General features: G+C 44.6%; 2 protein-coding genes across 2 annotated transcripts in view; one reads left to right on the top strand and one right to left on the bottom strand.

Moving 5' to 3' along the window:
• Positions 1-488: 488 nt before the first annotated feature.
• On the bottom strand, positions 489-5,431 carry edf1 (endothelial differentiation-related factor 1). Its single transcript, XM_048613338.1, has 4 exons — positions 5,413-5,431; positions 4,361-4,521; positions 3,977-4,070; positions 489-925 (listed from the first exon to the last, which is right to left on the bottom strand). The coding sequence occupies exons 1-4, from the start codon at positions 5,429-5,431 to the stop codon at positions 864-866; spliced, it is 336 nt and encodes a 111-aa protein (XP_048469295.1). The 3' UTR covers positions 489-863.
• A 7,610-nt stretch (positions 5,432-13,041) lies between these two features.
• LOC109937976 (UDP-N-acetylglucosamine pyrophosphorylase 1, like 1) overlaps positions 13,042-13,546 on the top strand; it is a 318,016-nt gene continuing 317,511 nt past the window's right edge. The window contains exon 1 of the mRNA XM_020536462.2: positions 13,042-13,458. Within this exon, the coding sequence (XP_020392051.1) occupies positions 13,164-13,458 (295 nt within the window). The 5' untranslated portion in view covers positions 13,042-13,163. The remainder of the gene's footprint in view (positions 13,459-13,546) is intronic.

Below are 13,546 nucleotides of genomic sequence, written 5' to 3'. Positions count from 1 at the left end.
CAGTCAGTTACAGGGCTTACTCTGGAGTACCTGAAGTGCCAGCCACCAATCTTCCCACCCACCTTAATGCAGTCAGGATTATCTGATGTTTGGTTAAACCATCATCTCACACTGAGGTCACATTTACAATGCTACATGGGCAAATCTGAACGCACCCCTGGACTACCTGCATGAAAAAGCCTTCTTTACCCACTGTAGGGGTCTCAGGACAACTTGAACCTTGCCTTCATGGGAACAGAAGTTATAAGGAAATGACATTCTGCTGTCTGCTCCTCAGGGCCAGGCAGAGAGTGGGAGAAAACTACAAATTTCGCTACATGTGCCACAACTCTATGTCAGGATAGCTGGGAAAAACAGGAAATCGAATTTTCACTTGGATTCTGGAATTGAGCCGAAGCTCAAGATCTGGGTAAATGTTAATAAAAACAGGAAACAATGACGCAGTCTTTCCCTCATTTCATGAGCACAGAAAACCATCAGACACCAAGTCCAAAGGCTTAAACTTTATTTCTACAAGAACTGAGAGAGAAGGGAAAGAACAGAGAAAGTGAAAGGAAACAATATACGCACCCAGACAGAGATGCAGTTGTGAAATGGGGATTTAACACAAATAAAGTTTTCACACTTCTGTCCCTTGTTAGAGATTAATCATGTTCAAAACCATGCCTGGGAATCAGACAGAATTTCAGAAACTAAGCTTTTCTTTGGGCGAAATAGAATGCCGGCAGCGAATCAATTAGAGTTACTCAGCTGGGGCAGGTCACAATCCCTTCCGTATTGAACCTGACAATACGTCATTCTGACTTGTGAAGGCAGCCAGGGGAGACCAGTTCAAAGACAGAACTGATTTCGAGGCTTTGTCTTCATTTTTTCTTTGGGCCTTTCTCCAGGGGTTGTCCAATATCCTTCCCACGTAGCTTGAGACCTTTCAAAAACAAAGTAAAATTGGTTAATACCAAATAACTGTGTCTGACACTTGCTGCTTATTGAGAGTTTTTAAATGCAGGCTAATTGGGCAGGTACCTTATAACACAGGGTGAGGGCTTCACTGGCATTTACTGTTCTTTTCTGAGGCCCTTGAAGCTGGTGGTGCAATGCCTTACAAAGCTACACAATTGAATTTCTCGTGTATTTCACATTCCTAGGATTCCCAAAGCACTGCACAGCCAATGAAGTATTTCTGACAATCAATAAAACGTGATGACTAGTTTGCATTCAGCAAACTCCCACAAACAGCAGTATTAAATTCAGGTAATTTTTGTGATGTTGATCAAGGAATAAATATTGGCCAAAATACCAGAAATATTTTTCTTTGAATTTGTACCTGGGAATTGTAAATTAATGTGAAGGAGCAGAAAGGGCCTCTGTTTAACAGCTTGTCTGGAATATGGCACCCGAGAGTGGCACTGCCTCTAGACTGTTCTCCATTATCAGCCTTGCATTTTGTGGGGTTCTTTTTAAAAGCAGGATGGGGAGGGGGAATGCAGGGCTTGAAGCCACTAACCTTTGACTCCAATGTAAAAATGAAACTCCTTGAACCAGGGTTGACACTACAAGTTGAACCACTGCAGTCCCCAAAATGCAGCTTCTGGATTTTTAACCAATTTTAGAATGGTGAAATGTTTCATGTCACTGCAGGGGACACTGGCAGCTGATGTAAAGCTAGTTGATAGAAGCTGTAGATTTGGAAGCTGCTAATGAACCTTGGCACATCTTTGCAGTGCATCTTGGTGTACACTGCTGCTACTGATACAGGGAATGAACTATGGTGAATGGCGTATTGATCAAGCAGGCTGCTTTGTCTTGGATAGTGTTAAGCATCCCAAGTGCTGTTGGAACTGCAGTTATCCAGCAAGCATCACATTCCTAACTTGTGTTTTGAAGATAATAAGCAGGCATCGGGTCTTGGGGTTGAGCTGCCAGGCACAGAATTCCCAACCTTTGACCTGCTCTTGTGGCCAAAGGATTTAAATAGCTGATCCAGTTCAGTTTCTGGTGAGTGCTGGTGGTTGATGGCTCAACAATTCTAAGTGTTTGAGTGCTTCATGCAAGTTATTAAAATTAAACAAAACCTTAAACCAAAAAGTAAAAAATCTACACAATGAAGCCATAGAACAGATGTGTGTGTGGGGGCTGTGGCTGCGGCTGCAGAACGAGAGTGCTACTGAGCTGACAACACTGAATACTCCGGAGGAGAGCAATGTCTGAACAGTTTGCGCCAGATTTCAGTCATACTTTGTACAGATGCAAATTCAGAAGACAGTTGATGGGCTTTGGATCAAGGGATGTCAGGCAAAATGCAGACTGAAGATCTACTCAAATTAATCTGATCTAACATATACAATAATCTTGCTATTTCTGAGAACAGAGCTAGAGATTGTTGGAAATATAACCAGAGTATGGGCCATGAACCTTTGGAGCAGGAAGCTTTTCAAAGTGAAGGGGAGCAAGAGCCAGAATCTCATATGGTGTTTGGCTGCCAAGTGGAGGGACATTTCAAGTTTGGAAGGGGAGCATTCAGTCAAACACTGTGTGGTCCATATTGGAAACAACATAAGGAAGAGTGGACAAGTGATTCTACTTGGAATGTACCAGGAATGAGGAGTAAAATTAACTTTCAAAGACATAGCTTTGTGCAAATTGGAGGAAGGACAAACAGATGTGTGGGGACAGTTGAACACATAGGTAAATGAGTGATGAGGTACATTTCATGGTAAACAGAGACTGTATAATGGGAATAGGCTCCAACTGAACCAGGATGGAATAATGAGAAGGATAAATATGATGGTCACAAGAACACTAAACTCCAAGATGTGGGGTGTGGCAGACCTCAGGTAGAACAAGTAATATATATAATCATTTACAAACAATGAATGGAACATCATAAGGGAACAGCCAGAAATTATGCTTCAGGTATAACCAGGTAAAGTAAAACCTATAAGATGCTTAAACTGAGACAGAGAGAGAAATAAGAAATGTGAGTAAAACGTTCGGCCAGAACATCAGGCCAGGCTGCAGGTGCCAGCAAATGTTCTGTTTAAAGATGGGAAGGATCAGGAGCAAAAGGAATGAACTGCAGATACAAATCTAACTTGGAGTGTATGATATGTAATCATTGAGACATAGCTTCAAGACACTGGGAACTGGGGAGGTGGGAGGTTGGGTGCTCATAAACTCAGGATTAAATCACCCAAACAAGAGGTGAGCAGACCATGAAGATTTTATGGGCAGCATCAAATGATGTTACGGAGGGGGAGCCAGCTACATCGATCATCTTAATGAAGGTACAAATAGGAGGGTGGAAGCATATCCTGGCAGCGGATGCAACTACCAAGGCTGTGAACAGAGTTGTTTGGGGTGGGGGGGGGGGGGAGAGAGAGGAGGAGGAAGAATAGAAACAGGTACAATTTATGCAGAGTACGTAAATAGGATTTGAGTACCAGGCACAGATTCTCATGCAGAAATACAGTGTCATGCCAATAATGGAGATCTGTCTTAAAGAATGACAGAACCAGGTATTCAATAATTCTGGATCAAGGTACTCCCAAAAGATATGTTTCACTCGGTAATACACTGCCCGCCCTCTTGGACAGGTAAATATTATGGCACGGTGGCTTAGTAGTTAGCACTGCTGTCTCACAGCACCAGGGGCCCAGGTAATATCCCAACCTCAGCGACTGTCTGTGTGGAGTTTGCACATGCTCATGTCTGGGTGGGTTTCCTCAGGGTGCTCTGGCTTCCCCCTCACCACAGTCCAAAGACGTGCAGGCTATGTGGATTGACCATGCTAAATTGCCTGATAGTGTCCAGGGTTGTGTAGGCTAGGTGGGTTAGCCATGGTAAATGCGGGATTACAGGGAAGCAGTGGGTGGGGGTAGTCTGGGTGGGATGCATTTCAGGGGTGCAGACTTGATGGGTCGAATGGCCACTTTCAGCACAGTAGAAATTCTATGATTCTATAGAAATGTTAACTTACCGAGTACTCTTTCAATCTTGCCAAGGACCTGGTTGTTGGGAATGGCTTTCCCACACTCATAATCAGCAATGACCTGGGGCTTTTCGCTGATTCTCTGAAGTGAAAGCAAAGCAGTAAGTTAAGGCTAGGAGGACCTCTGCTTTCAGCACAATAACAGTTCTCCTGTGTTGAAATTAGAGCATCTATTCTTGTGCAAGGATATCTAAGAAGCTTCTCTACTCCCCCTTACCACAACCCCAATAGGGACTGTGCAGATTCTAATTGCAAAACCACACTCGGACATCCCATCCCTCATGACCAGGCTTCACCCTGACAGCGCAGCCATGGAACGGTTTCCCCTTGCCCTACAGATCCCTCTGAACAAGGGGACGAATGTGTACTCACTGTGGCCAGTTCCTTTTGGTTCATTCCCAGGTTCTGTCGGCCCTGCTGGATCAACTTGCCAACAGTAAGTGACACACGCTCGTGGTGCAGTTCCTCAGTTTCCCGGTCCAGTTTCGCAGTGTTTTTGGTGATGGTGTGTTGCTTATTTTGTCCTGCAGCCCCTTAGCACAAAGAAAGTGCAATGTCATCCTTCAACCTGCTAGTGTTTTTGCTTAATTCTGAGCAGGACTTTCCTCAGCAGTGTTCATACATGAGGGTTAGAGAATGCAGAAAAGATTACTGCTGGAAATTCAACAAGCACTCCCCAGGCAGGGATACTATGCTTTAACTATCAAGTAAAGCTCCCTCTACATTATACTGGCCCATCAAACATATCCTGGGAAGACAAACTCAACTATTTACCTCAACCAATCTACAGTAGTGATGTGTTTGCTAACAACTAATCTTTTCAGAGTACAGCATTCACAAGGGACTGCTCGGTGTTGACAAACTTGGTTTGAATTTCCTCTCAGGTGCAATCAACCTTCCTCCACCTTCTCCAGCTCTTTCAATTGTTAAATTTCTCAAAAACATTGTACACAGCCTCTCTCTTTCCAGGGAAAACAGCGACAATATGTGCAGACTTACCCAAGAGCAATACTGAGAGGTTGTGAGCATCACCCTTCTAAATTATTACTTGTGAAATGGAGACCAGACATTACAGCAGCAAGTCCGGTCTGACTAAGATCTGTACAAGTGTAACATGTCTGCAATCAGGTATGTTGAGGTCCATTTACATCTCTATCCCAGTTAATCCTGCCCAAGCAGAATGTAGCCTCCTTGTTCTTCCTACCACAATGCAGCACCTTACACTCATCCATATCATAGGTGATTTGACAATTAGACACCTATTCTGCAAACCTTGTTACTGGTCGTATTCTTGTGCAATTTTTGAGTTATTCCATCAATTCAGACTCATTATATTTTGATGCTGTACTTGGAATTTCCAACTCATTTCTGTGAGCAGTGGCCTCCCCCCACCCCAAAGACCACACCACTTCCCACTTTTTAACCGGTCTGAGTTACTTCCATCTTTACTCTCCCATCCTGTCTAACACTGTGCTATTGCTATATTATCGCTCCTCATCAATTCCCTGTCTACTTCTGCCTTCCCAGTGGCTGTCTGACTGATTTCTCCCTGTCCCCCACTTCTCCAGACACCAGTCTGACTTTCATTCACCTCCACCTCAAGCCAGGAACTGAGAAAGTTTCCCAGTCTCTGTCCCACAGGATCACCGCTGCGGTTCCCAGCCTTAGGCAGAGTTTAATCACTAGCACTGCACTGCTCCTCCAATCACAGACTACCTCCCACCTGATTTGGAGTGATATCCTATCAACAGCAAACAGAGGAGCAGAATAGTCTCTGACTGGAGAAGTAGACAGGCTGCTTATGAAGCTTGCCTGTTACACAAAGCTGGTCAAGAGTCTACTTAATTTCTGAAAAAGAGTTAGAGATAGTAGGAACTGCAGATGCTGGAGAATCCGAGACAACAAGGTGCAGAGCTGGATGAACACAGCAGGCCAAGCAGCATCATAGGAGCAAGAAGGCTGATGTTTCGGGCCTAGACCCTTCATCAGAAATGGGGGAGGGGAAGGAGGTTCTGAAATAAATAGGGAGAGAGGTGGAGGCAGATAGAAGATGGATAGAGGAGAAGATAGGTGGAGAGGAAACAGACAGGTCGAAGAGGCGGGGTTGGAGCCAGTAAAGATGAGTGTAGGTGGGGAGTTAGGGAGGCGATAGGTCAGTCCAGGGAGGACAGACAGGTCAAGGAGGCAGGATGAGGTCAGTAGGTAGGAAATGGGGGTGCGGCTTGAGGTGGGAGGAAGAACAGGTTAGGGAGGCGGGGACGAGCTGGACTCGTTTTGGGATGCGGTAGGGGGAGGGGAGATTTTGAAGCTTGTGAAATCCACATTGATACCATTGGGCTGCAGGGTTCCCAAGCGGAATATGAGTTGCTGTTCCTGCAACCTTCGGGTGGCATCGTTGTGGCACTGCAGGAGGCCCAGGATGGACATGTCGTCCGAGGAATGGGAGGGGGAGTTGAAATGGCTCGCGACTGGGAGGTGCAGTTGTTTATTGCGAACCGAGCGTAAGTGTTCTGCAAAGCGGTCCCCAACCCTCCGCTTGGTTTCCCCGATGTAGAGGAGGCCACAACGGGTACAGCGGATGCAGTATACCACATTGGCAGATGTGCAGGTGAAGTTACAGTCAGCTAATGCAGTAATCAATCTTGCCAAAAGTGGAATCACGGAAACGAGGACATATTGTAGGGCAAGCCCTAGTCTTGCCAAGAACAGCAACATATTCCGATAGAATTCCCATTCCTAAAATTAAATGGGAAATCATGGGATTTCTGGGGCATGTGTTTTTTTTCACCAGGATTCATGCCTAACTTCAGTACTGTAGCTGCATCTTTAACAGACTTCCTATGAACAAAAGGCATAGGTAATATGTTGAAAGGAATGTCCAATAGCTTTTGAGAAACTGAAAGCAATTCTAATGAATGAAACAGTGCAAGTTGTTCCTGAGTTCATGAAATATTTTAAAATGACATTTGATGCTAAACACTTTTAAAAATGGTGTATCATCTCTCCAAGGGTGGAGGCCAAAAAGTACTACATTTGTTTCATTTAGCAAAGTGGTTAACTCTTAACTGCCATTTATTGCCCTCCTACACCATCCATACACCAGAAAGCAGTTAAGAGTTAACCACTTTGCTGTGGGTCTAGAGTCACATGTAGGCCAGACCACGTAAGGACGGCAGTTTCCTTCCCTAAAGGACATTAGTGAACCAGATGGGTTTTTCCCCAACAATTGACAAAGGATTCATGATCATCATTAAACTCTTAATTCCAAATTTTTATTGAATTCAAACTTCACCATCTGCTATGGAAGGATTTGAACCTGACTGTCCCAGAACATTACCTGGATCTCTGGATTAGCAGGTCAGTGATAATACCACTAGGCCATCACCTTCCCCCTTTGATATTATAAAGTTGAATTAATAAACTCCATCAAAATAATCTTGTATTTCAAATTTTACATTTTGCAAGAAAAACCAAGGGATTATAAACAGTGTATAAGTATTTCTTTATTATCATGACAGACAGGCCATGCCTGGACAGTGACGCCCTCACCCTGTGAATGAATAATAAAAAGGAATTGTTCATATCACCAAAAGGGATAATGTAATTGCAGACGCATTATCAACAATGTAAAGAAAATCGGAAAAAACGGGATGACAAGAAATTGTAGAAATCATGCAGAAAGGATGAATAAAGGTAATTTTATATAGATGTCATGATTACCTGTGATGAAACACTTTTAAAAATGGCGTATCATCTCTCCAAGGGTGGAGGCCAAAAAGTACTACATATGTTTCATTTAGCAATATAAATGGAATATGGAGGCTTGGATTATGTTTAAGTACAATTCAAAGGAATGGTGAAACTCTGTGTGTTTTCTTTTGCTGAAACTGATTTGTTACTTTTGCTGTATATGCCAGCATCAGGTGTCTTTGGGTAAAAAAAAAAATGATTTAAATGAGTTTAAATTGCAACTTGACACAGAAATGAGAGGACAGAGAATGGTTGGGACTCAGACACTCCAACCAATCAGCAAATGAAATTGCTCACTCTCCCTCCCTTTGTGGAAAAGTAACACTCAAAGATTTTGCAAAAGGATAGAGAATTTCTAACTCAATCAAAGATCTAGGTTCAACTGATGGGCGCTGAATTGAGGATCATGAATATCACATTTTAATAGTGATATCATTGCTGACCAGCCCTCAAAACAAAAATGTGAGAAAATTCACTTCATTCCACTCCTTTTGGTTTGGACTTTGAATCAAAAGACTTTGTGTCTTTTTGCCGACAGATATTCCTAAAAAGAGAACTGGTGTCTCATCTCCCTTGTCTGCCCTATGTGTGAATGAATGTGTGAGAGTTTGGATTCAAAGAAGATATAATTAAAGTTTGCATATAGTAATTAATAATCAATTTTTGTCACACTTTAGAGGATATGTTTGCTGGAATAAATACATTCTTGTTTGCTTGTTTATTAATGGATATATTTTATTGTAGATAGTAGTCACAATCAGGTCATCCTAGAGACTAAACTACTAATTTTTCACATTTATCAAGACACATGAGATAGTGGGGCTCAATTTCCAGTGTACTATTTCCACCAGGGTCACGACATAGGGCAAATGCTAGAATCTATTAAGGAGATTATAGCAGGGCATTTAGAAAACCTTAATGCAATTAGGCAGAGAGATAATCTAGTTTTATTTAAGGGGAATTGTGTTTGACTAATTTTTTAGTGCTCTTTGAATGTAACAAGCAACATTGCATAAAGGGGAACCTGTCGATGTGATCTACTTGGATTTCCAGAAGACATTTGACAAGGTGCCACATCAAAAGCACCACATTAGATAAGAACTTCTAGTGTAAGGGATGACACTAAGGGAGAAAGAGGCAGATATTAAGGGGGAATGAAAGTGGTGACAGTTGTTGGTGCAGATGGTTCCCTGAGTGGGCAGCCCAGAGGGCATTGCAGGGTTAAGTGGTGTTGAGAGTTGTGGTGGGTAATAGCCAGTGAGAGTGATAGAGCATGAGCCTTGGTGGGAGGTGGGTACAGTCACAGATATAAAGTGAGGGTGTGGTATCAGAGAGAAGATGGTGACACTTACACTGGATTGTGTAGCGGAGAAGGTCATTGACCTCCTTCCTACAGTGCTGGCCATTCCTCCAGACGGCTGAGACTGCACTGACCCAAATAGCAACCTCAGACCAGGTTGGCAAGGTCTGGTGTCATGGCCTGGGCACAGATGAAGAAATGTCCAGAAGGTGCCCTGCCTAAAAAGTGGGGCACAAATTTCCCTCTGTCTGTGTCAGGAACGATGCCAGGCAGCTGCCAACTGACAGGGCTTGTCTGGGTGCACCACAGGCTTTCAAAGAATGGTGTGCCAATGCCAGTCAAATCCAGGATATTTCGACAATGGTGATTTGTTCCAGGAACAGCGCATGATAAGATAGGGCTAGATTCAGATGTGAAAGATGCATAGGGGCATGACAGCTAGTTAATGAGGTGACATTTGGGTAAGATATGGTGAGAAAACCTGCTGAGAAAACCTGACAAAAATACTCCAAAAAAATGCGATGCAATTGGCATTTAGCCAAAAAAAAGCCCAAAAGATTCAGACTGGAGTTGATATTTCAAGTCCAATTGACTCCTCTTAGGAACTGGAGAGGGCTGGAAAATGAAAAGATTTTGTTCATTTATGTGAGTGGGAAAACTTTTAGCAGGTGGAGTATAATGTGGGAAAATGTGAACTTGTCCACTTTGACAGAAAGAGGAGAAAGTCAGCATACAATTTAAATGGAGAGAACTTTGCAGTACATTGGTCTGGGGTCTACGTACAGAAATGACAAAAAATTAGAATGCAGGTACAGCATGTGATTAGGATGGCAAGTGGAATCCTGTCATTTATTGTATCAGGATTGGAATATAAAAATGAAGACGCTTTGTGACAGTTATACAGGGAGTCAGTAATAGCAGTTGGTTAGCTCAGTTGATGGACAGTAGTTTGTGACACAGAGCGATGCCATACGGTGGTTTCAACACCTACACCAGCTGAGGCCACCTTGAAGATCCCTCGTTCTCAACCTCGCCCCTCGCCTGAGGAGTGATGACCCTCAGGTTAAACTCAACCCCAGTCATCTCTCCCTAATGACAGAGCAGCCCTGTAGACCCCTGATGACTTCACCTTTGTCAGGCATTGGTGAGACCCTCCCTAATGATATTGCAGGTCAACCCACAGCAGGTGGACAGCAGTGAATCAAGAAGGCAGCTCACCACCACCCTCTCAAGGGTAACAAGGGATGGCCAATAAACACTGGCCAGCCAGCAATGCCCACATCCCACAAAATGAATAAATTAAAGAAAAGACCAAGTCTGGAGTACTGTGTACAATTTCTCTGATTGCCCTAGAAGTATTTCTGAGAAAGTTAATTTGACAGATTCCTGGGGTTATGAGGAATGGTTGGCCAGGTTTGGCTGCATTAATTAGAATTTAACAATGGGAGTGCAATCTTATTGTCACATAAGATCCTAAGGGACTCAATAGAGTGAATATTGAGAGGATGTTTCCTCTTGTGGGAGAGGCTAGAAGGCAAGGAGGTATCTTTTCTCTCAGAGGGTTGTTAGTCCATGGAATTTCCTTTTCCAGAGAGCTTCAGAGGGTCATTGAATAATTTTAAGGCAGAGGTGGGTAGATTTTTGACTAATAAGGGAGTTGAAGCATATTGGGGTAGACAGAAACAAACAGCTAAGGTCACAATCAGATCAGCCTTGTTACTTCCTATTGCAGCTGTCCTTGACCTTATTGACTTGCTCAGTCATTTTAGAGACAGTCACATTGCTGTGGTTCTGGAGTAACACTGCAGTGTTTTTTTCTGATTGTAACTCCTTACTTGGAGTCCATTAGCATCAGGCACATCCCACAATTAATTTTCCTCAATTTCGACCAAAAGCAGTTAGAATCCAGGACTTAGAACTTGGGGCTGTACAACCTAACCAGCCCTTCACCCAAGGGAAGAAAGCTAGTTGGGGGCCAGTCAACCTTCTGCCTGATCTCCTAAAGTACTTTTTCTTTTAGTCATAGAGTCATACAGCACAGAAACAAACATTTTGGTCCAACCAGTACATGCCAACCACGTTCCCAAACTAAACTAGTCCCACCTCCATGCATTTGACCCATATCCCTCCAAACATTTCTTATTCATGTACTTATCTAAATGTCTTTTAAACATTGTAACTTTAGCCATATCCACCATTTTCTCTGGAAGTTCATTCCACACATGAGCCACTCTGTGTAAAAAATTTGTCCCCAATGTCTTTTTTAAACCTTTCTCCTCTCACCTTAAAAATACACTCCCTTGTGTTGAAATGCCCCATCCTAGGGAAAAGACACTTGCTCTTCACCTTATCTATACCCCTCATGAATTTATAAACTTCTGTAAGGTCACCCCTCAACCTCCTACGCTCCAGTGAAAAAAGTCCCAGCCTATCGTTATAACTCAAACCCTCCATTCCCAGCAATATCCAGGTAAATCTTTTCTGAGCCCTCTCCAGCTTAATAATACCCTCCCTATAGCAGGGCGACCAGAACTGCACACAGCACTCCAGAAGAGGCGTGACCAGCACCCTGTAAAACTTCAACATCACCTCCCAAATCCTCTACTCAAAGGTCTGAGCAATGAAGGCAAGTGTGCTAGATGCCTTCTTAACCACCTTGTCTACCTGTGACACAAACATTTACCTGAACCCCTCGGTCTCTGTGTTCTACAACACTACCCAAGGATCTAGCTAGATTTTAATCTCCTCAGATATTGCACTGTTCTGGATGAAACCTCTTAGAGCAATTTCCTCCACCAAAGAGAATAGGATTTGAGTTCTTTAAATGTTTGATACAGAAGATTAGATGAGAATTTAAATTTTACATAAATACCTAGTTATGCTCAGAATGCATGATTTTAGAGCTTACAGAGTATATAAATTTCAGAGCTCAGTCAAATCAGACAGCCATATAGAGCTTTACAGTATGAAAAGGAGGCCACATAGCCTGTCATTACACACCCACTGTCGTTAGTCACTAACAGTCCCCATTAACAACTATTCACCCTCCCAGCCCGATCGTTAGCAACTCCTTTGTCTGTCCAACTGTCTTTCTCTCTTTGGGCTCTATCCTATCGTTTACTCCCTACCCCACCCACCTCCCTATTTTCTAAATATAAACTGACGTTTTCCCAGCCACCATCAGTTCTGAGGAAGGGTCACCGGATCTGAAACGTTAACTCTGTTTTCTCCTTCACAGATCCTGCTGAGCTTTTCCAGCAACTTTGTTTTTGTTTGTAAAAGGAGGCCCTTTGGCCCATCATGTATGCACCAGTCATCTATTCTAGTCCCTTCTTCTAGCACTTGGCCCAAAGCCTTGTATCCATGGTATTTCAAATGCTCATCTAAATGCTTCTTAAATATTGTAATGCTTCCCCCCCTCTCCCAACCTTTCAGGCAGTGAGTTCCAGATATCCAGTATGCTCTGGGGTGAAAACATTCTTCCTCAAATTCCCCCCACCCCAAACCACCTGCCCTTTACCTTAAATCTATGTCCCCTACTTATCGAAGCCACTACCAAGGAGAAAAGTTTCTCCTATCTCCCTATTTATATCCCTCATAACGTTGTACACCTCAATCAGGTTCCCCCTCAGCCTTCTCTGCTCTAAGGAAACAATCCAAGTCTCTCTTCATTGCTGACTCACTCCAGCCGAGGCAACCCCCTGGTGAATCTCCTCTGCACCCTCTCTAGTGCAATCACATCCTTCTTATAATGTCGCAACCACAACTGCACACAGTACTCCAGCTGTGGCTTAACATTTTATATACAGCTCCATCATAACCTCCTTTCTCTTGTGTTCAATGTCTCGTCTAATAAAGGTGTGACCAATATGATTTCTTAACCACCTCATCTCCCTGTCCTGCTGTCATCCAGGATCTGTATTACCCACTCTCCCCCGGGTTACTGCCCCCTCCCTGGGTTATTACCCCCCACCCCCCGGGGCCGGTGGTGGAGGCGGGGCCTGTCCGTGTTCCCGGGGGTGGGGGGGTGTGTGGGCCGTCCCGGGCCCGGGGGCCCTCCTCCCGCTCCCGCTCCCGCTCCCGCTCCCAGCCCCAGTCTCCGCTGTGTGAACCTGAGCCCCGGGGATGTTACTGCCGCCTCCTCCCCATGTCCGGGAGCTCCTGGCCCGGGCCGGCCAGCCTGAGGTGCTGCGGTTCTGGGAGCAGCTGTCGGCCGAGGAGCGGCGGCTCCTGGAGGCCGCGGTGAAGCAGCTGGAGCCGGGCGTGCTCCGGGCCCACTGTCAGGAGGCGGCTATGGCCCGGCACCGGGAACAACAACCAGCTCCAAACACTCACCGACACATGAAGCCCCTTCCCGGGGAAGTAACCGGCAGCTCGGCCCGGACTGAGCCCCAGAGCCTGAGGGGCTGGAGGGAGCGCGGTGAGGGGCTGGGAGGGGCGGTGATGGGGGGCGCGGGGAGAGACTGGGAGGGGGGTGGTGTTGACGGGCTGGGGGTGGGGGGGGGGTG

The sequence above is a fragment of the Rhincodon typus genome, chromosome 28, assembly GCF_021869965.1.
Source record: "Rhincodon typus isolate 14 chromosome 28, sRhiTyp1.1, whole genome shotgun sequence".
NCBI classification, from domain to species: domain Eukaryota; kingdom Metazoa; phylum Chordata; class Chondrichthyes; order Orectolobiformes; family Rhincodontidae; genus Rhincodon; species Rhincodon typus.
Note: the sequence above shows the minus strand (reverse complement) of the source record. Positions and strands in the feature narration are given on the sequence as shown.